This window comes from Sphaeramia orbicularis, chromosome 14, assembly GCF_902148855.1.
Source record: "Sphaeramia orbicularis chromosome 14, fSphaOr1.1, whole genome shotgun sequence".
In the NCBI taxonomy this organism is placed as follows: domain Eukaryota; kingdom Metazoa; phylum Chordata; class Actinopteri; order Kurtiformes; family Apogonidae; genus Sphaeramia; species Sphaeramia orbicularis.
The window spans coordinates 15,385,142-15,408,867 of NC_043970.1; the positions used below are offsets into that span (position 1 = coordinate 15,385,142).

Consider the following 23,726-nt stretch of genomic DNA (forward strand, 5'->3'; position numbering starts at 1 on the left):
TCATTAGTCTCCAACTACCCAACGTTCCCCTTGAGCCCATAACTTTCCACTTTAATCCCACCTCCTTCTGTCACCTCCCCCACTCACCCACTCCTCTCTCTCACAGTTTTCAGTCACTCAACACTTCCATCAGCGACACTCCGGCTGCTGAGTGGCCTGTGTGAGTGGATTCAGTACCTGTGCCACCATGTGTGGTCTGCCCGGGGACGTTAGCATGACCATTTGGTGACACCTTGCACTGTGATGCGATGAACAGTTACCATGAAAGGAAAAAGTTGATGTAGAATTAATTTTCTGTTCAAACTGTAAAGAAACACACATTTTCCCCCCAGTTTTTAATACAAACACCGCATTTTCAAAGACAAATTTCATACAAAAACAGTTGATAATAGATGGGATAGTGCACTTTAAATGATAATACTGCCAAATATTCAAAGTGACATTATAACATTAATTACATTCTTTGGGCTGGTTGAGGTTTCTACCTATTATTAACATTAAAACAGTAGAAACTGCAATTTACGACTTAAAATATGTGACTGTGATTATTTTTCCTCACCAAAACTCCTAAAAGATGCTTTAAATCTGTTCACTGCGGTGTCTTGCTGGATTGTCTCAGCTGCTACAGTAAAATGTCAAAGATTTACAGACTTCTTTTCTGCAAAAGTCACTTTTTTTCCTCCAATGAGATTTATCTCAACCGCAAATTCCAGATGAAATGTCTCACAAGAACATTGTTTGAACAATCCACTCTTTCACAACCATTCATTTTATCTACTGTGGTTACATTTCCCCATGTCTGACACATAAATTACTTTCTGTCCACAAAACATTTAAAAGCCGTATGTTTATGAAGAAAAACACAAACATGTAGAAAGCATTAAGTTTTGGTTGCTTGACTTAAGTTATTATCTGTTATTTATATACAGTCTGACTTAACAACTTCATAATAACAGGTATACATCACCTCTGTAATAAAAGTGAAGATAAAAAACAGGACATAATGAATCTGTGTCCCGTTTCAGTACTTTCTACTAGTGTTAATAATAAGTTCCTGATGTGCACAGTTAGTGTTATTTTAGGATCCCTTAAATAATAGAGAAATAGTCTCAAAGATCCTTCATTTCCATGGTGACTGATAATCCATACTTTTCAAGTATGCATTATGGTTGTTACTGATCTGTAAAGCTTTCAATGACTTAACATCTATCATTAGCAGTAGTGAGTGTATGTATGCAAGGGTGCTATTTAGGGGCCAATGTGGCCAAATTAAAGTACCCTTTGTCCTAAATGTGACACTTTTAGTAGAGTTTATTTACATTTTAATATACCAACAAACAAAAAGGTTGATTTAGTGATAGATATTTCCTTCATTGTTCATTAGGTCTGATCTAAAACCACTCTATTAATTTAGGTAACTAATAGCACCTTTATATACAGAGTGAATTTTACAATCACATTTGTAGTCCATCATTCTTCAGAGTCCAAAGCTCTACAGCTAATGGTCCCTCAAGGTAAAAAGAAACTCTCTCACCAACAATACATAATATCCCATAGATGCTGGCCAGTATTCCACTTTATACTGTGGTCATTACTTTCAGCGAACCAGTACGGAAGCGCAGGATCTTCTTCTTGAGGGCATGTGAGGCCTTTATCTTGACAAAAGCTTTAGGCTGTAGAGGTGCTCCAGGTGGGGCTGAGGGGGATGGGTGGGAAAGTTGAGGTGGAAGTTGCTGAGGCCAAACCAGACCACCGCTCTCATCTGAGTCACTGGACAAAGAGCTGGAATCTGGGGAGTCAGCCTCGCTCATGCTGGACTCAGACTCACCCTGACCTGGGTGAGGGTAGTCCTCAGTGGGCTGACACAGTGGCACCTGGTCCCTCTCCAGCTGGTACTCCATGTGCTGGTGATGGTGGGAGTGGTGTTGGTGTTGGTGATGGTGGTGGTTGTGATTGTGATTGGGGTAGGCGTATGATGTATGCGAAGGGCGAGATTTGCGAGTGCGCCTTGAACAATGGTCCCTTTGGTTTGAGGCTGAAGGGCCATGCATGGGCGGCTGTGCAGGCGGTTGGTCAGCCTCATCTTGGCTGAGCTCCAACGTGGACTGCCAGCGGCGATAGCTTCCATTTCCTTGCTGCTGCTGCTGCTTCTTGCTCCTGGACTGACTACTACGACTTCCCCTGCTTCCACTTCCACTTCCTGCGCCGTCCCTCTCTACTGTGTTGTACTTGCGCTCCGGGACCCTTTGCAGGCTGTTCTCAGATTGAGACCTACATGCTTTCTTTCCCTGCTTCCTAGTAGCACCGCTTTTTTCCTCATTAGAGCGACATTTCTTGGCACCGCCTCTGGATCTGGACGACTGGATCTGCTGCTCTGGATGGTGATGGCCTCTCTCTGGAGAATATGTGCTCCGATTAGGTTTGGATGTTCCGGAGCCCTTATTGGTGCTGGAGTGGTGATGGGCGTACGTTCTGGTGGAGGCTCGGCAGGGCTGGGCTGGGATATACTCAGCATTGACCAGCTGCTCATCAGTTGGAGGAAGTTGGTGAGGCTTTGGCAGAGCTGTAGGAGAAGGGTAGTTGGGGAAATTCTGCGGGGAATCTGGTTCACTGTTGCTAGAGTCTGCATGACCCTGGAGCACTCTGCAGGATGGGTAATCCAAGGAGGTTGAACGGGTGCTGCTAACCATCGGGGCCTGCTTGGGTTTGTGATAATGTCCAGGTTGATGCTGGACACTTGGCTGGATGTGATGGTAAGGGGGTGGGGCTTCTTCATTGAACCCTGTTCCCAAATAACGCTCCTGATCCAAGTTATGGCAAGCCTGTGGTGGCATTCTTTCTTGGGACTGACTGGTGATCGGAGTAGAAATCTCTTGCCCTCCTTGAACTGGCACTTGCTTTGGTGAATGTTGCTCCTCTTTGCGGCATAAACTACTCTGCCTCACCACACTGACTGCTCGGGTGTCATGTGCCAAGCTGGTACGAGGCTTGGAAGGCCGCGGGGGTAGAGCTCGGCGCTGGATCAATCCAAAAATATATGTCTCTACCTTTTGGGCTTGCTGATATCCCTCCTGACTATGATCGACAGTCTTCACCTCCCCCAAAGCATCTGTAGCTACTGTTCCCCTGCTTAGATCTAAGAGCCATGTGTTCCCTGGTTCTGTCTCCCCGGTCCCATCAGGAGCTGAGAAGGAACGAGGAATCCTGGGGTTATAATCTGATTCAGGTCCATCTTGCTTTGTTAAAAACCCATCTCCTGGAAAATAGAGGAAAGATAAAGCTCAGGATCACCATAATCACGCACAACATTAGAAAAAAGTGTACAGTAGTGTATAAATCAATGCATAGCTCCCTGATAACAAATAACAAGACACAGGACAAGAGTTTTGAAGATAATCTGAAAAATCTGGGTCCTGATTATTGCAAACAATAAACAGTAGATTTGTGGTGACTGCATGACAAAGAGAGTGATGTAACATAATTATACTTAATGAGAAAAGTGGTTCTGGAGATGAATTCATTCCAATAAACGGACAATAAGACATGAAGAAGATATGATACAGATGTAATATTTCATAGTTATCAATGGTCATTTTAATGATGTGAACATTTGTTAATTACAATTATACTGCAATTAATGTCATCTCATCTGAATAAATATGATATCAAAGCACAGAAACATTAACATAATACACAGACTTTTGACAGTTTTATCATTTTTATTTTATCAGAATAATTCTATTTGTCAATTTAGGGCGTTTTCACACAGCGTACTCGAGTCTGTATCCGAGTACGCTGGACCCCCAAGTCCGCTTAATTTTATCCATGTGGATGCAACCATTCCGTGCTCAAGTCCAGTTGAGAAGGTAGTCCTGGGTCTGGACTGCCCGTACTCCAGCATGGTATGTTGCCGTGTGAATGTGATCCATGCCCAAGTCCGCAAGTGACCTAATCACTACTCCGACAACAGAAGTGGCTTAATCACCACAAGACCATAGATGGTGCTCCTGTTGTCTCCTGAAAAAGCTTCGGATCCACGCGGCACGGGTTCGCCTTATTGACTGAAACACTCGGTGATATATCAGGGATAACGAAGGTCGCTCTGCTTCTCTCTGCCTCAAACAGGCTAACAGATAGGTACGGGTTTGTCTTCTGACTCCCACGTTTGTAGTATAGCGACACAATTCCCTCCACATCGCCACCTACTGTTTCGGCCCTGTAACACCCATTCATACTCGGGCACGGACCTCGGTATGCGCATGTGAATGCAGCATCCAAGTACGGTACGGACTGGAGTATGCTGTGTGAAAACGCCCTTATACACAGATACAGTTCAGAGTGCACTGAAATAGTCTGTATTGGTGGTGGTCTATAGGTACTTTGACTCATAAACTACAGCGCTTTAAAGCACTTCTTACTTTATTTGGTTTCTACTTCAGCACATCTCAGAGACAGATATATATATATTTTTTTAAATCACTAACTAAAAAAAATTTGCAATATGAAAAACTACTCAGGAGGATTTAACAGCTGTATGGTGCCGACGTAAATGTTCAAACAAATTAGTTGTGTTTCCTTCCTCCTCGTTCAGAACACGTTTCATTATCATCCTTCTTATAGCTGAAATAATTCCAGATTAACTGACGTTGCTTTTCTTTTTTGGCACTAAGTCTTAATTTCTGGTGATTTTTCTCTTGTTCGTTGCTCATTTTTCAATGTCGTTTCCAGTGATTTACTCCATGTGCAGGGGCGTGGTCTGCTTTGGCAAACTGATTAAGAATGATTGTGATTGGTGGATCGCTGTGCTCAGGGTGTGTCAGATATCCAGGTTGAAATTAGATGAAAACACATTGAGTTAGTTTGCCTCCTACATTACAGGACCTGCGATGTGACTATTGTGCACACGTACATTGCGATGATGATGCTCAAACGATATATTGTGCAGCTCTATAACTGTTTAATATTCCTATCGAGTTATAAAATCATTGAAGCATAAAAGTCCTTTTGTGTTCAAGCAGTCAACAATGATGGGACATGTATGCGAGTTTACAAAAAGTTTTTTTTCTTAAATAAGGCACTAATTAGGGCTCTGAAAGGGCGATATTAATTTACTGAACTGAAATACAATGATAAGTTTCCATAGTCACTGTTTTACCTGCAATAGATGATGTCTTAAATATTATCAGCAGTGCATCATATACTTTGTGTTTAGCTGTGTGTGGAACAAATGTATTTACCTTGAATATCTATCTATCTATCTATCTATCTATCTATCTATCTATCTATCTATCTATCTATCTATCTATCTATCTACCTACCTACCTACCTACCTACCTACCTACCTACCTACCTACCTACCTTCCCCTGAACTGGACAGTACACTGACAAATGAAACACAAAGTGTGAAAATGTGAAACACCTCATAAAAGCCTTATTTTACGGGAGAGGAATTCATTTAGATCCAGTTTAGCAGATGCAGTGGGATCGAATGATAGGTAATGTTATTTTTTTCTCTCTTGATTTACACTAGTAACATTACACACTGACTTCATCTTCTTCACCTGCTCTTTATCATCACATGTAAAGTTGTAGAAGGACAACTGGATGTGTTTACTGGATTCAAGGACACAGTGATGGAACAGATTGAATACAGAGGAGTGAAGAAAAGTGGATATGGAAGTGAGAAGTTACAAACCAGACCACCAGATACGGTACAGCTTCACTAAGAGTCATCAACTACATGAATGCTGACATTATATGTATACAAGGTTTGCAAAATATTTAACCCATTAAGACCCAAACAGCCACTGGCAACTAAAAGCATCTACTGATCTAAAATGTTTAATAACTTCTGAACCACTAAACCTATTAATATGTTAAAATAATTGTTGCAATATGCATCAGAAATGGTCATCAGATATGACCCATTTGGATGTTTGGAAGCTGTGTAGTTACCGTGGAAGCACCGTCCTCTTCTACAACATTGATTCGTCAGTAAGACCCTTGGAGTTGGACCAATGAAAGTGGATGGAGACACTTGGTTTATGTTCAGTTATTGATATCTTTTCGTGAAAAAGTCAGTTTTTCTTCAGTTTTCTCTGTTTTTGATATGATAATCCTCAAATTTAATCAGAGCTTTTATGAACATCGACATGATCAGTAAAATTAAATATAGGGGGAAAAAGTGATGTGGAAATGGTGTTGAAATGTGAATCATCAACCATGTACTTCCAAACCGCCATTACTGTGTATGTACTGGAACGTCAATATACTGGTGAATACCCAGGGCAGTTTTATTATTATATATTAAGGTCAAGGTTACTTTATATGTACCCGTAGGTAGATTTGTTTTGCAGTCTAGGTGATTGCTTTGGTATTACAACAATACATACTTTGAACATGTAAAACAGGTACTTGATCACGCATACAGACAAGACAAAAAGACAAAAAGTGCTCAGTGTTCCACCATTCATCAGTATATATATATATATATATATTAGGCCTGTAACGGTACACGTACCGAACCGAACCGTTTCGGTACACACCTGTTCGGTTCGGTACACAGCTGTACCGAAACGGCACAGTCTGTTGAGAAAAAGAAAAAGGAACAAAAGACATTGTTTGATGCGGAACGTTAAATACACGCAAGTTTCACACGGACATATTTAAGGACGCATACATCGACCCTAAATATGAAATAGCAGCTGATATAAGGTAAAAAAAATAAATAAATAAAAAAAAATATGATGAGAACCTGGAAGGAAGAGATTGGAGACCCTCCACCATCAGTACAGTCCAGTTTGGGATCACTTCAGGTCCCGGTGAAAGACAACAACGAGGAAAGAGACGGAGATAAGACGAACGCTGTGTGGCCCCTGGGAGCTACGGTAGTTCTAAAACACACTAACTGTCTGTCTGTCTCTCACGCACGCTGTATACCAGAGGAATAGAACTCGGAGTTGGACGTTGAAAGTATATAAAAATAAAGTTTCACTTTCGTTTCACGCCAGCGTTAGTTACGTTAGTTATGGACCGGACCGCCCCCCCCCCCCCCCACACGCGCCCCCGGCTCCGACCAAAAAAAAAAAACAAAAACAAAAAAACAACCAAACAAACAAACCATCCCCCAGACAAATCGCACCTTGCGTGTGCGCACACACACGCGCACACACACGAGTACACAAAGTGTTCTAAACAGTTTGTTCTCTGTCCTAAAATAAATAATTTGGTTCAGTTTGTTGTCAGTGTTGCTCTTAAGTTTGTTAAAACAGAATACCAGTTTACCCTCCTGTTAATGTTGCACTACATGCAGAATTTTTTTGTTGATATTTTTATGCAGAATGTGAACTGACAGAACTGTGATTAGATTTTTGTTGTTTGTTCAAAACTACCTGTCAGGGAAAAGTGTAATACTAATGTTTAAAATACATTTAGTAATATTAATAATTTATTTTATTTTCTATTTGATTTATAGTAGCAGAATTATATTATTCCTGTTTTTCTATATTCTATTGTGTCCAAAAATTGGGGGAAAAATGTTCAAAAATTCAAACGTATTAAAGATATTTTGAGGGGTTTTCTTTCTTCCCGTACCGAACCGAAAAAAACCGAACCGTGGCTTTGAAAACCGAAAACGTACCGAACCGAAAATTTTGTGTACCGTTACAGACCTAATATATATATATATATATATATATATATATATATATGTAGTTTTGCATCAAAATTAAAGTGATTAACCCATACAGACCCAAATATCCACTGACAACCAAAACCATCTACTGATATGAAATGTTTAATAACTGTTGATCCACTAATCCTGTCAATACATGTAAATAATTGGTGTAAAATACAGTTTGTCATCTTTTCATGGTCATCAGATATGACCCATTTGGACATTCAGAGGCTCTGCAGTGAACGTGGAAACACTGCCACGAGTAAAACCCACAGATTGGATCAGTGACAGTGGACGGAGACACTTGGATTATGTTCAGTTAATTATACATTTTACTGAAAAAGTCACTTTTTCCTCAGTTTTCTCTGTTTCTGATATAATAACCCTCAACTTTAATTTGAGCTTTTATGAACATCAACATGATCAATGAATTAAATAAAGAAAAATATCTGATTTTCACTGGGAAGAAAAATGGAAAATACAGTGGATAATATTATAATAAATGGTGATGAATCACTTAAGAATGGTTAAAGCAGTGGTTCCCAACCTTTTTTGCACCCCCGTTCCCCAGTACCCGTCCCCAGGCAGGGCCGCCAAGGAGTGGGGTAGCCCAGAGACCCCGGGCACCCAATGACCGCAGCCAGAAAGCCCCCCCCCCCCCCCCCCCCCCAGAGGCCACTCATGCACTTTCCGACCCCATTTTAACATCACAAATTTCTGCCGACCCCAGACATTCAAAACTGAGACTTTTTTTTTTGATCATGTAATAGTTTGCTATACTATGTTGCAAATAAATGTTAATTTTAGACGACATTTAGTCTATATAATGTATATTATTATGGACGGAAGCAGAAGATCCAGGTGTAGATTACTGCAAAAAGTGAGAATTTGATTTTCCTTGGTCAGGATATGTACAGTCAGTCCAGCTTGGATTTACAAGGCTGACAATTAATACTGAACAAACAAGAACTCAAACTATGAATTATGAAAGAGATGCAGCATCTGAAACCGACCACAATGAACATTTGACAGATAAACAGTACCACAGTGCTTCAGTTTCAGCTTCAGAGTTTGTCATGTCTTTTATGGATTGTGATTGTGTCTGTAAACTCACCATATATTTTTTATTAGTGAGTTTTTATTTTTATTTTTATCAATTACTAGAAATTTCAGGTGACCGCATTTGAATTTCAGGTGACCCCACCTGAGGTTGAAAAACACTGGGTTAGAGAGAAAAATTCATTTGGGAACTGCCACAAAAGTATCAGTGGGTCTTTATGGGATAATGGCTGTATTTTTTCTGATAATTGGATTGACATGTATATGACCTGTAGGGCTGTTTGCTATAAATAGTCTAAAGTCCATTACACAGTAAGGCTCTGATTAAAAGAATCCATTTCCTTGGAAAGACATTGATGGAAGAGAGTGTGTTGTTTTATGTGCGTTACGATTATTCTTAACAACACAGTTAAAATCACCAAATAAAAACAATCCAGACTTAATTCATAGCTACTCTTTGCTGATAAAACCCATTTGTGGTCTTGCCAGACACGAGTATAGTTTAATTACGGTCATGTATAACCAGTACCAACAGATTACAGCCTTTGTGGTGGGACAGACGATGTTGTTTGTCATGTTAACTCTCGCTGTGCTCCAGATACATGACACAGAGAATGGGATGTGGTAAAACTTCACTGATAGAGGATGTTCAGCCCCCGAGGACGTGTAATAGATTTGTCTGCTTGATGTTTGTTTTTCCAGACACTAAACTGCATCCTTAATGACCCCAGTGTGTGTAGCATGGCAAGAATCATTGCTCTTAATAATGATGATGAGTCAGACAGTGCCCTGTGTTTGTGCAGCGAGAGGAGCAGTGACTGTTGTTCAGTTTGTGCAGCATGGAGCTTATTCAGGCCTTTCATTTGACTACATGTTTTAATGCACAGTAATGTACCACTATAGATAACTGAAATACTGCTCCTTCTGCTGTGTCCAATGGGAGGTAACTTGGGTAAAAATATGAATGACAGTCAATGGCAAGAGATGACAATTTTTTAATCCGTCTTAATGTTGTCATCTTTTATACACAAGATGTTTGTCAATTTAAATATATGATTATAAGATGGAAATGTAAGATTTTATGAGCTGAGAAAGTCATGGTTTGAGGTCAAAAATACACTACAAAAAAAAAAAAGTTAGGGATATTTTTTAATTTTTGGGCTATTTTTTTCAGTTGGGATTCTTGCACAGTGCTTTTTACTTTTTTGTGTGTGAATTGAATTGGAACACATTTTTTTTAATGTCCAGACATAGTTTTATTTACAAATAGCAAAAATGACCCAAAAAAAAGCCAAAAAAAAAAAAAAATTAGGAAACAGCTAGTCTTGTGTTAACCAGTTTAATGGACTACGTGCTAAATGTTGTCATCTTTTACACACAAGATGTTTGTCAATTTAAATATATGATTATAAGATGGAAATGTAAGATTTTATGAGCTGAGAAAGTCATGGTTTGAGGTCAAAAATACACTACAAAAAAAAAAAGTTAGGGATATTTTTTAATTTTTGGGCTATTTTTTTCAGTTGGGATTCTTGCACAGTGCTTTTTACTTTTTTGTGTGTGAATTGAATTGCAACACATTTTTTTAATGTCCAGACATAGTTTTATTTACAAATAGCAAAAATGACCAAAAAAAAAAAAAAAAAAAAAAGAAATATGCTTAACTTTTTGTTTGTAGTGTAGTTAGGAAACATCTAGTCTTGTGTTAACCAGTTTAATGGACTACGTCCTTAATGTTGTCATCTTTTACACACAAGATGTTTGTCAATTTAAATATATGATTATAAGATTGAAATGTAAGATTTTATGAGCTGAGAAAGTCATGGTTTGAGGTCAAAAATACACTACAAACAAAAAGTTAAGGATATTTTTTGAAATTTTGGGCTAATTTTTCAGTTGGGATTCTTGCACAGTGCTTTTTACTTTTTTGTGTGTGAATTGAAACACATTTTTTTTATTGACCAGACATAGTTTTATTTACAAATAGCTAAAATGACAAAGAAAATGACAAAAAAAAATTATCCTTAACTTTTTGTTTGTAGTGTAGTTAGGAAACATCCAGTCTTGTGTTAACCAGTTTAATGGACTACGTGCTAAATGTTGTCATCTTTTACACACAAGATGTTTGTCAATTTAAATATATGATTATAAGATGGAAATGTAAGATTTTATGAGCTGAGAAAGTCATGGTTTGAGGTCAAAAATACACTACAAAAAAAAAAAGTTAGGGATAATTTTTAATTTTTGGGCTATTTTTTTCAGTTGGGATTCTTGCACAGTGCTTTTTACTTTTTTGTGTGTGAATTGAATTGCAACACATTTTTTTAATGTCCAGACATAGTTTTATTTACAAATAGCAAAAATGACCAAAAAAAAAAAAAAAAAAAAGAAATATGCTTAACTTTTTGTTTGTAGTGTAGTTAGGAAACATCCAGTCTTGTGTTAACCAGTTTAATGGACTACGTCCTTAATGTTGTCATCTTTTACACACAAGATGTTTGTCAATTTAAATATATGATTATAAGATGGAAATGTAAGATTTTATGAGCTGAGAAAGTCATGGTTTGAGGTCAAAAATACACTACAAAAAAAAAAAAAGTTAGGGATATTTTTTAATTTTTGGGCTATTTTTTTCAGTTGGGATTCTTGCACAGTGCTTTTTACTTTTTTGTGTGTGAATTGAATTGCAACACATTTTTTTTAATGTCCAGACATAGTTTTATTTACAAATAGCAAAAATGACCCAAAAAAAAGCCAAAAAAAAAAAAAAAATTAGGAAACATCTAGTCTTGTGTTAACCAGTTTAATGGACTACGTGCTAAATGTTGTCATCTTTTACACACAAGATGTTTGTCAATTTAAATATACGATTATAAGATGGAAATATAAGATTTTATGAGCTGAGAAAGTCATGGTTTGTGGTCAAAAATACACTGCAAACAAAAAGTTAAGGATATTTTTTAATTTTTGGGCTATTTTTTTCAGTTGGGATTCTTGCACAGTGCTTTTTACTTTTTTGTGTGTGAATTGAATTGCAACACATTTTTTTAATGTCCAGACATAGTTTTATTTACAAATAGCAAAAATGACCAAAAAAAAAAAAAAAAAAAAAGAAATATGCTTAACTTTTTGTTTGTAGTGTAGTTAGGAAACATCTAGTCTTGTGTTAACCAGTTTAATGGACTACGTGCTTAATGTTGTCATCTTTTACACACAAGATGTTTGTCAATTTAAATATACGATTATAAGATGGAAATATAAGATTTTATGAGCTGAGAAAGTCTTGGTTTGTGGTCAAAAATACACTACAAACAAAAAGTTAAGGATATTTTTAAAATTTTGGGCTATTTTTTCAGTTGGGATTCTTGCACAGTGCTTTTTACTTTTTTGTGTGTGAATTGAAACACATTTTTTTATTGACCAGACATAGTTTTATTTACAAATAGCTAAAATGACAAAGAAAATGACAAAAAAAAATTATCCTTAACTTTTTGTTTGTAGTGTAGTAAGGAAACATCGAGTCTTGTGTTAATCAGTTTAATGGACTACGTGCCTTGTTGCATGTGATTCAAGACTCACAGATTCTTTATTGTCAATTCACCAGACGCATAGAACATACAGAGAACTGAAATACTGTTTCTCTCTCACCGTGTTCAATGTCACGCATTTAAAAAGGAGGTAAAAACTGAATAAGAATAAAGACATGGTATAAAGAATAAACTATAACAGGATTTAAAGGGTACATGTCAATCTTTTTACAGTAGCAGGGGTGTTGTCAAGTCTAGTTTCTTTCACTAAACTTGCAAAAGTCTAATCATTTCTGCCTACAGATCATTTTGAAACTGTGATCCATGCTTTTGTGACTACTAGACTCGACTATTGTAATGCACTTTATGCTGGTTTGAATGAAAATGCACTTTACCGACTGCAGCTTGTTCAAAATGCTGCAGCTCGGCTTTTAACAGGGACACATGAACATATCTGACCAGTTTTAGCTTCACTCCATTGTTTGCCAGTGCGTTTTAGAGTTGATTTTAAAATTATTTTATCTGTCTGACCTGATCCACCCCTACGCCCCCTTTCATATTCTCAGCTGCAGCTTGTGGTCCCAAAAATTAAAAAGAAGCTTCATGGGGACTGGGCCATTTCTGTTGCTGCCCCAAAGCTGTGGAACCAGTTGCCTTTAGAAGTTAGACAGGCTCGGTCTCTGCCTGGATTTAAATCACGTCTAAGAACATGTTTTTTTTGTTGGGTGAGTGAGATGTTTGGGTTTTTACCTCCACTGAGAAACGGCGGAGGTTATGTTTTCATCAGGGTTTGTCTGTTTGTCTGTTAGCAAGATAACTCAAAAAGTTATCGACGGATTTGGTTGACATTTTCAGGACATGTTGATAGTGACACAAGGAACAAATGATTACGCTTTGGTGGCGGTGGTGGGGGGCACTGATCTGTCTTGCCCAAGGTCTGCGCTCTCAGAGTGCTTTTCTAATTTTTGCCTGTTTTTTAGATTTCCTATGCTGTTTTACCCAGATTTGAATCTGTCTTTGTTTTTAAGATGGTTGTATTTTGTTGTTCTTAGCTCACTTTACATCTTGTGTCATCACTGTTTTATTTATTTATTCCCTTGTTCTTGTGAAGCCTGCTACCGGACGTTAGTCTGGTGTTGTCTGTCTTTTATGTTTGTCTGTCACTTCCTGTTTTATTTTGTTAAGTTTTCCTCATGTGTCTTGTCTGTGGTCTTTACTTCCCTTCCTGGTTCGTGTTCACCTTTTCCCTGATTACCTGACTCCGCCCTGATGTGTTCCACCTGTGTCTCGTTGTCTTCCCTCCCTTTTGTGTATTTATACCCTGTCCTTTCCCCTGATCAGACGCCAGTTCGTATTCTCTCGTAGTCTACTTACCAGCGTTTTGATCCTGTCTGTTCGTTTGCCTACCTGTGTTTTGACCCGTTTTGTCATCCTGTTTTGCCTGTTTTTTGCCTGCTCCCTGTCGGTTTTTGTCTGCCTCTATCTGCCTTCCTGGATTTTGACTTCTTCACCTGGTTTTTGGTATGTGAGCTAGCTTTACCCCTATGTCCTGTTGCCTGTCTGTTTGCTCTCCCGTGTTTGACCTGTTTCCATCCCTGACCTCCCTCTGCTTCTCCCTAGTCGGCGTGCCGACTCAAAACCCGGAGACTAACCGTGGGTTCGTGTCCCTAGCCCGGAGGACGAATCCCTCGAGGACTTCCTTGGCTGCTGTCCTCAAGATCCTGTTCATTATCACAGCCTGTATTTTTGTGATACCTGAATTTAATAAACTCTGTAAACTTTTACATCCGCCTCCTAGTTCTGCATTTGGGTTCTGGGTCCGTACTAGCAGCATTACAGTTCTATGATTCCTGTACGGCACTTTGGCCAACTGTAAAGTTTTTAAAGTGCTTTATAAACTAGAAAAGCACTCGGAGAGCGCAGACCTCCACCAAGGCAGATAAGTCCCTCCCCACCATCGCCACCACCAAAATTTAATCATTTGTTCCTTGTGCCAGTATCAACATTTCCTTAAAATTTCATCCAAATCCGTCCATAACTTTTTGAGTTATCTTGCTAACAAACAGACAAACCCTGATGAAAACATAACCTCCTTGGGGGACGTAATAAAATTGGTACGGTAGCATCAGTAGTGAAATACAGTAATGGTTATGTGATGGATGTGACTAACACCACAACAGCACCAGCTATTTTACCTTCAAGAGTGAGGTGAAGAAATATTAAAAGAGGCATAAATGACTACAAGCCTGGTTATGTTGAAGCTGCACCGATGTCTGCAGCGCCTCTGAGGAGATCTTGGAAAGAGACAGTTATGATGATCTCACATCCAAGACTTTTGGGTGTGTAGCCTTTGTATTAATGTATTTTTACAATCTGATGCATAACTTGTTACTGTCTTGACTTGTAAAATTACCTTTGAAACATCATAGCAGAATTCAAAACGGCATCAAAAAATTACTTGTCTCTCACCTTTGACCGTTATGCATTTTTTTAATTTCCCAAAATAAAGTCCCATGGTGCACAACTGGAAGGAGAAGGACTTCAGCTTTATTTGATTGTAAATATGTCATGCATCATATAAATAGCCTATTTCATTTGGATATTAAGAATACAATACAATGACAATGTGCCAGTATTATACTGTTTTGTTTTGTTGTTTTTTTTTTTTTAAGGATTTTTTCATACATATATGCAGTGTATTCTAAACGTGCATTTCATTTGTGGGTTTTACTGCTTATGCTCAACTGGGGTAAAGATAAAGATCTCCTCTAAACAAGGATGTTCTGAGGAAAAGTTCACATTGCTGGTCTGAAGAGGACAAACACATACTTTCAAACACTGTGAAAGATGATATCAACAGCTTTTCATGACATGGTTTGAAAGAACTAAAGCGGAAAATTCTGTTCAGATAGTGCCACCAGTGGAAAAATATGTATAAAAAAACATATTTTTAGTCAATATTCGCACAGCTTATAACTAATTTTGTCTTTTTCAAAATAAGAGCAAAACAACATGGTTAGTGTTAAAAAAAAACAAAACATATGCAGTAACCTGCAAAAGTTTTGGACCATCATTAGGTTTGTTGTTTTGAAAATTCATAATGACCGTACATATGCAGTTCTCAGTTTCTATGTTAAGATACAACCAAGATATATGGGAAATATCTACAGGGTGGGGAAGCAAAATTTACAATGAACATTTAGTTGTTTTTTTCTCAGCAGGCACTACATCAATTGTTTTGAAACCAAACATATATTGATGTCATAATCATACCTAACACTATTATCCATACCTTTTCAGAAACTTTTGCCCATATGAGTAATCAGGAAAGCAAACGTCAAAGAGTGTGTGATTTGCTGAATGCACTCGTCACACCAAAGGAGATTTCAAAAATAGTTGGAGTGTCCATAAAGACTGTTTATAATGGAAAGAAGAGAATGACTATGAGCAAAACTATTAGGAGAAAGTCTGGAAGATACTATTAAAGAAGAATGGGAGAAGTTGTCACCCCAATATTTGAGGAACACTTGCGCAAGTTTCAGGAAGTGTGTGAAGGCAGTTATTGAGAAAGAAGGAGGACACATAGAATAAAAACATTTTCTATTATGTCAATTTTCTTGTGGCAAATAAATTCTCATGACTTTCAATAAACTAATTGGTCATACACTGTCTTTCAATCCCTGCCTCAAAATATTGTAAATTTTGCTTCCCCACCCTGTATATATTTGGTGGGAAATAACAGCTTCTACAAGAGAGTCAATGATTTCATGTGGCCTCACTTTGCAATTAAAATGTCTTTTACTCTTGTTCAAACAATGACTTCTACTTTTTACTGCATTAATTTTCTGCTGTTTTACATCAGGTATCATTCAACACATATACATTTCTTATATTTTAGGCTCCTTTTTGTCATGGGAATGGACTTGATTCCAGATACTGACTGTAGCCTATAGGAGCCACTTACTTCAGACTTTTTGGTGTTTTTTCTTTCTTTTTTTTTTTTTTTGGAAATACTGTGTTCGGCTTTCTTGTATTTTCTTGTATTCTGAGAAGTAGACAGATTAATAAATATGTATCCTCGTTCAAACACTGAAAAACAGCATAGTTAAGGGTGCCCAGCACAGCTCTGTATATACAAAACATTTATTCAAATAAGGCAATAAAAACTATAAAATCATTATAACTATACTAACCAATGTATGAAAACTACTCATGAAGTTGCAGTGGCCTTTTTATTTTTTTTTCTTTAGTTTTTTTTTTCTCCAGTTTTTGAAAAGGAGAGTTGAGTTTACCTGAAATGAGTTGGCTGTCCTCCAGATCAACAGGGAAATCAGCCAATTTAACCTCAGTGTTCACCTTCAGTTTTGCCACCTGCTGCTCCAAAGACGCCATTATACCCCATGGTGTACACTGGAGACTGCTCTGAAACACATGGACAGAAGTAGAACTGAACTTAGAAAGGTGATATACTCTTAACAGAAAGATCAAAATACATTTACTGAACATGCACACAGAGACCCATCATTTTCTGCATTTATTCCAAAGCTCCTCGTGACCACACACTCTGTTCAGTGATATTACAGCCTAACATTATCTCAAGCATGATGAGCTGCATTTTTATGTTTGAGGGTAAAGTACTCATCTGCTGTAAAGTTGTAGCTGTGCCAAGGCACGAAACCATCTAAAATGTTGACATTTTGATTCCCTTTCGGGCACAGCGTTAGATGAGAAGAGTGATATATGCTTGTATATACGTGGTTGTTAAAAATAAGTCCAGAGCCAGCAGCTGGTTAGCTCAACTCTGCACAAAGAATGGAAATAAATGATCAGTTCACACAACTTTGTCGAACAAAATCCACCTAAAACATATGAAAACAGAGGGAAAACACCAGTTTTAACAGTTCTGACACTAATAAACAGGGTGGCAATGCTGAAAACCTCCAAAAATACTTGTCTAAGTGTGGGAGAGGTGCAAAAATGGAAACAGGCTTAGTGAATAAATATGTATATATGCATGTGTTGACTGTAATGTCTGTAATGTTCACTAAATTAATACAGAATAGAAACATAAGAAATATTCCATCTTGAACAGAAAACAGCTCAAAGACACACAAGACATAAAACATCTATAACTAAAACGGATCTAACTGTACTTACATACTTTTGTTGGATGTATATACACAAAAATGTTATATCAATTCCTACTGATTGATGAATTTACCCCTCCTTATTAGTGATAGGAATGGTTGTTGCTGTACCACTTCAGATTTTTATGATTCAGCCTAATTTAGCCATTTTTTGATCTGTTTGGTAAGTGTGCATGCATATGTCTTGATATCATGATATTGATACCGTTATTTGATTGTTAGAAAAAAATCTGAATTTAACCCTTTCATGCATAGTGGTCACTACAGTGGACAGTTACTCTACAGCTTTACTCTTGTTACCTCTGCCAAGGAGGTTATGTTTTTGCCAGGGTTTGTTTGTTTGTCTGTCTGTCTGTTTGTCTGTCCGTTAGTGTGCAACATAACTCAAAAAGTTATGGACAGATTTTGATGAAATTTTCAGGGTTTGTTGGAAATGGGATAAGGAAGAAATGATTAAATTTTGGTGGTGATCGGGGGTGGGGGGGCCTACGGCGGGGGCGCAGACCAGAAAATTTCATCAAAATCTGTCCATAACTTTTTGAGTTATGTTGCACACTAACGGACAGACAGACAGACAGACAGACAAACCCTGGCAAAAACATAACCTCCTTGGCGTGGGGGGGCCCACGGGGGGGGCCACTGATCAGCCTTGGCAGAGGTCTGCGCTCTCCGAGTGCTTCTAGTATATTCATGGGTTTTGTTGTTTTAGTTCCATATCAACCAACACAGTGGACACATCATCTCATAAACTGCAATTCATACCATTGTTGTAACTTTGCTGTTCTTGATTGGTTCTTGAGTGGAAATCAATTGTTAATATTTATTTTTTGCATATTATCTCCATGAAGTGAGTAATAACTAGTATTAGAATATGTTAAAATGTGAGAAAACATCAGATTAGCTGCATTAAACATGGTTTCATTTCACTGTTTTCATATCACTTTATGATATTGGGTTTTAAATACATGTTTCTTTGCTTCAAGAATAAAATTCATGGTGTAGCTGAGCGGACATTTTTGTAACTCCATGAAAAACAGGTTGATTTAAAAAAAAAAAAAAAAATTCAATCACATTGGGTTTTTTTTTATGCCTAAAGAGGAATAAAAACACTCAGGAAAACAAATCTTGATTAAGGTTCTCATAATTCATGCATGAAAGGGTTAAAAACTTCTAACAACCTCTTAATGTTTATTTATATTGAATATTAAGAATGGCTACTTCACTCCAAACCTCAAATCACATGTACCTGGTCTTTGAGTATAAATGTAGGTTATAACCCTGAAGTCAGTAACATAAAACATAATCAGACATGTCCATCTGACATGTCATCAGATGGACAGCTCTAAGTGGACCGCTGTTTTCACTCGTTAACTGAATGGTTTCTTCCAACACCATTAGCAGTGGGATACTGTAAAGGACCTGCCTCTACATCTAAGTTGATCCATTAATTTCACATTATGGACTCGAACTCTGAACTCTGATTGGCTTGTAACAACCTGAGTGTGAGACCATATGACTATGACACAGAGGGTGGTTATGTCAGTGGGCAAGGACACCTTTCAGTACTGGAACCTGGAATATAGAAAGTAGACAACCCCCTGCCGCCTTCAGGCTGATGTTATAATGTGCCCATAATGAGGCCTAATCATTAATCCAGGTCCTTCATTCCCTCTGTTAGGCTGCTTAACATAGACAATTCCCATAAAAGATTATTTATTGCTTTTATCTATTGCTTTTTCATTGCTTTTATTTATTGCATGTATCCCATGCCTGTCGTTATATATTCTCTCAAACATTTTAATTTTAAATGTAATTTGGTTTGTCAGTTGGGACTAGATGTATGGACTTACAAATGAATTGCCGATGGGTCTGAAATTCAGTTTTATGTACATTTAAAGTACACATACAATAAAATGCAATTAAAATTAGTTTTGCCCTAGCTCTCTCTCAACCTTTAAACTCAATAAATACATAATAAATGCAGTGAAAACAATACCTGTGAATAATTACATAACATTATAAAACCATCCATAGCAGCATTAATAAATAAATGAAGTATCACCTTCCATAAAACCAGACTGAACTGACCCGAACTGAAGATTTTCCTAACATTATTGTACTTAAATAAAAGTTTGACATTTATCAGTGATGTGTATTTTCAACAATGCGGGTTTTGTCATTGATATCAAATGGCTCACTTCCTGTCTCCTAAGTGGGCGGGGTCACATAGGTTGAAAATGTCAAATGAATGGATAAAACTCTAAATAATAAAATAACAAAATAATAATACACTATTATTATGTGCTTTACTAACATTTACTAACACTAACATTATTTTGTCATAATTCCCATTCACTTTATTTTCTTGCTCATTTTTGCCTCCCTGTGAGATTTGTGTCAATTTTCTCGTGATCAGTGTGTCTGAAAAATATCATCTTAACATTCCAATGTTCAGAGGGTATGTAGCCTGTAGAAAATGGGCCCAAATTCACTTGCGTGACTAAAGGGGAAAACAATAATTGAAATCTGTCATCCTGTACACTGTTTCCCATTAGAATGAATAGGGTGTGATGTGGTCGTAGTCTTCTAAATGGGGTGGGGCAGTGGAGAAACCATGTGACATGGAAAATGGAAGTCAGTCTGTAGTAAAGTGTGTAAAGAGCTGAAGTTGTGCCACATGGGACTTTAATTTGGAGAAAATCTGAATCGCAGTCAAAGGTGAGAGAAGTTATTTTTGATCTCCTTTGAGTTACGCATCATTTACATCAATTTAAAAGATCATTTTACATGAAAGTCATAGTTTGTGGTTAAACTATGGATGTATCAGACTGTGAATGACCTGAATGTTGCAGAGGTGGTTTCTACGATGTGGTCAGAGTCACAGAAGATGTCTCTGCAGCTCCAGCAGGACCAGACTGGAGGGATTTTCACATCTTTTAATACTTGCATTCAAAAATTAAAGTGAAACGTGCCAAGGCAGCAGTAATTTGGTTTTGGTGCCATGTTTCAGATGTGATAAGAAATGCAGTCCATTAAACTAAATGTTTCTTTATTACCCCGCCCCCTGGAGGGGAGGCAAGGGGTATTGTTTTTCGTTCAGTTTGTTTGTTTCTTTGTTTGTTAACACTCTAGCAGCAAAACTATGGATTGAATGCATTTAAAATTGGGTTGATAGATTTCCAGTGACCCAGAAGAGATCTGATTACATTTTAGGAACAGTAGGTCAAAGTTCAAATTTTTAATGAATTTTTTAAATCTTTTTTTTTACCTTTTGCTTATAATAGGCAAAATTTCAAATGTTTGTAGCAGCAAAACTATGAGTCAAATTCATACCAAATTGGGTTTATAGATTGCCAGTGACCCAGGATAGATGTCATTACATTTAGGAAAATGTTGGTCCAAGTTTCAATTTCTTATGAATTTTAAAATTGTTTTTCCCATTTACTTATAATAGGCAACATTTCAAATGTCTGTAGCAGCAAAACTGTGAGTTGAATTCATACCAAATTGGATTTATATATTGCCAGTGACCCCAAATAGATGTGGTTACATTTTGGGAAAAGTAGGTCAAAGTTCCAATTTTTTAATGAATTTTTAAAATCTTTTTTCTTCTCCCATTTACTTATAATGGACGAAAATTCAAATGTTTATAAAAACATCAATTTTGCTTCAATTTACTTCAATTAACAGAGGAAATTGATATGCTGACATCAGCACACGCATATACATGATGACATCAGCTGGATCGATGCCAAAATAAGCTATAATACGTGCAAAGGGGCGGGGTTTGTTGTGCCTGGCACCACTTGTTTTCTTTCCCACAACCTGTGACTTTCTTTGCTCGTAAAATTACCTTATATATTGAAAAACATCACATGTGTGAACGGAAGCACAACTGAACAAGAATCAAAAAATTTTCTCACCAATTAATTTTTTAAAATGTTTTTTCTAAGATAGGTTCCGCTAGACAGTCTTTGGCACTATTTGAGTTGACATTTTCAACTTTGTTTCCCATTTTAAAACATTTGAAAGTAGGGATGCACCAATACCACTTTTTTCCAGACCGAGTACGAGTACAAGTACTCACATTTGAGTACTTGCCGATACCAAGTACCGATACGAGTACTTAATAATCCCATTCCAGTTCTTAGTTCCTTTTGTAAATGTGCTTTATTGTCGTTGTCATTAGTCTGACTGGAACAAAGTGCTGCTACTGACATTTAATGTGTTGGAATGAGTGCTTCTCAATTGATCCACCAGGGGCCGCCGCTCTGAATTAACCAGACTGGACAAATATCACGAAGAAGAGTAAAGTTTTTAGTTTTTAGAGAAGAAGAAGAAGAAGAAAGTCAGTAATAACAAACACGGAGACGACAGAGGCAACACTAATGTGATACTAATATTGCAGCGTTTTCGCTGGTAACATTTAAAAGCTTAGCTTCAGCAGGAAGAGAAAAGAGAAATGAGTGATAAGCTTTGTTTTCACTTCCACTGGCGGTGGTCCGCTCTGTACTCCTGCTGGTATTCTCTGTCTGGGTATGCATCTGCCAGCACCTGGAAAACAGATGGAATGTACGCAGAGGGTGGACAGAACGCTGCGTCCGTATCTGTCTGTGTCTTTAATGTTACTTGCAGTCAGCGTTACTTTTATCACCATCATTTATTTTGAAAAATCTCCACACTCTTCACACTCCCCACACATTATTCTACTGCCACATACCTGCTGCACTGAACTGTGAATGTCACTCGGCTGTAAGTAGTATTGATGCATTTGTATCGGATATCTTTTACGAGTACGAATACGAGCACACACTGAGTATCGGAGCCGATACCTGATACTCGTATCGGTATCGGTGCATTCCTATTTGAAAGTAATGACAATGTAAATGCAATAAGCTGCATAACTTAGATAAAGTAATTAAAGCAGTGACGTAACGTATCACATTTTACCACGGTAACCAAAATAACCTTTAGTGCTGTATATGTGAATGCATCGTATTATTTAAAGAGGTATTCATGTGATATGGCACAGTTGTTTTCCCTGGTAAGCTGATTTGTGAAATGTATTTAAAATTTTTATGTGCTTTTTGTCCTTATCAGTAAATCTGGACAACATTGTAAGAGCACACATCCACACCCTGAAACCCAAAGGCCTAGTCATTATGAGACTACAATTAAAACACACATTCATCTGGAGAGAGCATACAAATAACTCTGTGTCCCAGGATAAGAGGTAGACAGAAAGCAAAAACCTTCACATTCACAGACAGCTATGACCACAGGCACTTATTATCAAAACACTGGAACAATAACACGCCGCACACACACACACACACACAGTCAGCCTGAACCACCCAAATGTAAGCTGAAGGATGGGAACAAAATCTGTTATGTAGGAGTTTAAGCTGTCTAAACAACAGAGCGCTGCAGAGACATAGAAGGGAAAGGGGAGAGAAACCTACAGGGCTGAAGAGACTCTGAAAATACCACTCCTATTAATTATGCTTTTCCCTGCATGAATTCAATAAAAGTTTACAATCCGTTTAATCAAAGCAGCCTGTGTCAGCAGTGACACCGAAAGCATCAGATGGTGTGGTTCCCCCTGAGACACAGCAGAGGGTCTGCTCAACTACAGACAGGCTTCACATGTTAAACCATACCCACATGTTTTCAGCGTTCAGACTTCAGCACCACCTCATCTGTGAATAAAATGCACCAAATGTTGCATCTGGATTATTAATGCAACCTGATTTATGCCACTGCTTTCAGATAAAAGATGGGTTTCAAGCTTAGACTAGTACAACTACTACCCTGCTACGTTTTCACTGGTTTTATTGAGCAGCTACTATTTGTCAAAAAAAGTTACACACTCCAAAAACCTTGCAGTAATAGAACAGAAGATTAAAAAAGCTCATAAACTAAAGGTTATAAACTCAGTGTGGAAAAGTCTGCAGGACTGTAGATCTATAAACCTGTGTTATGCAAAGCAGAGTCTCGAAGGTGCCCAAACATGGAGACAAAGCCCATTGTGAGAAGAGATTTCTCTGTTTTTCTGGGCAACAGCTGTATGTCAAGACCGGAGAAGAAAACCAGCTGGAAGGAGCGCTGATCATCTGGAACGGTTTTGCTTGTTTCAACCTTTTTTTTTCTGTCCTAATTAAGGCAAAATCTAGAGAACAAAAAGAAAAGTTCCAGCCATAAACTAATAATCAAATCGCTATCTGTTCTTTTATTAATTACAGAATCAGCCATTTCATGTCTGTTTTAATCCACTTTTCCTCTAAAAGACCGCAACACTGGATTAAACACTTGGCTTGT

The 23,726-nt window shown here is 37.7% G+C and overlaps 1 protein-coding gene across 1 annotated transcript in view; it reads right to left on the bottom strand.

The window, feature by feature from the left end:
• Nucleotides 1-330: 330 nt before the first annotated feature.
• The window catches only part of LOC115432955 (dapper homolog 3-like), a 60,440-nt gene continuing 37,044 nt past the window's right edge, over nucleotides 331-23,726 (bottom strand). The window contains exons 2-3 of the mRNA XM_030154085.1: nucleotides 16,554-16,683; nucleotides 331-3,256 (exon numbers count right to left, since the gene is read on the bottom strand). Coding sequence (XP_030009945.1) covers nucleotides 1,578-3,256; nucleotides 16,554-16,683 — 1,809 coding nt within the window. The 3' untranslated portion in view covers nucleotides 331-1,577. The remainder of the gene's footprint in view (nucleotides 3,257-16,553; nucleotides 16,684-23,726) is intronic.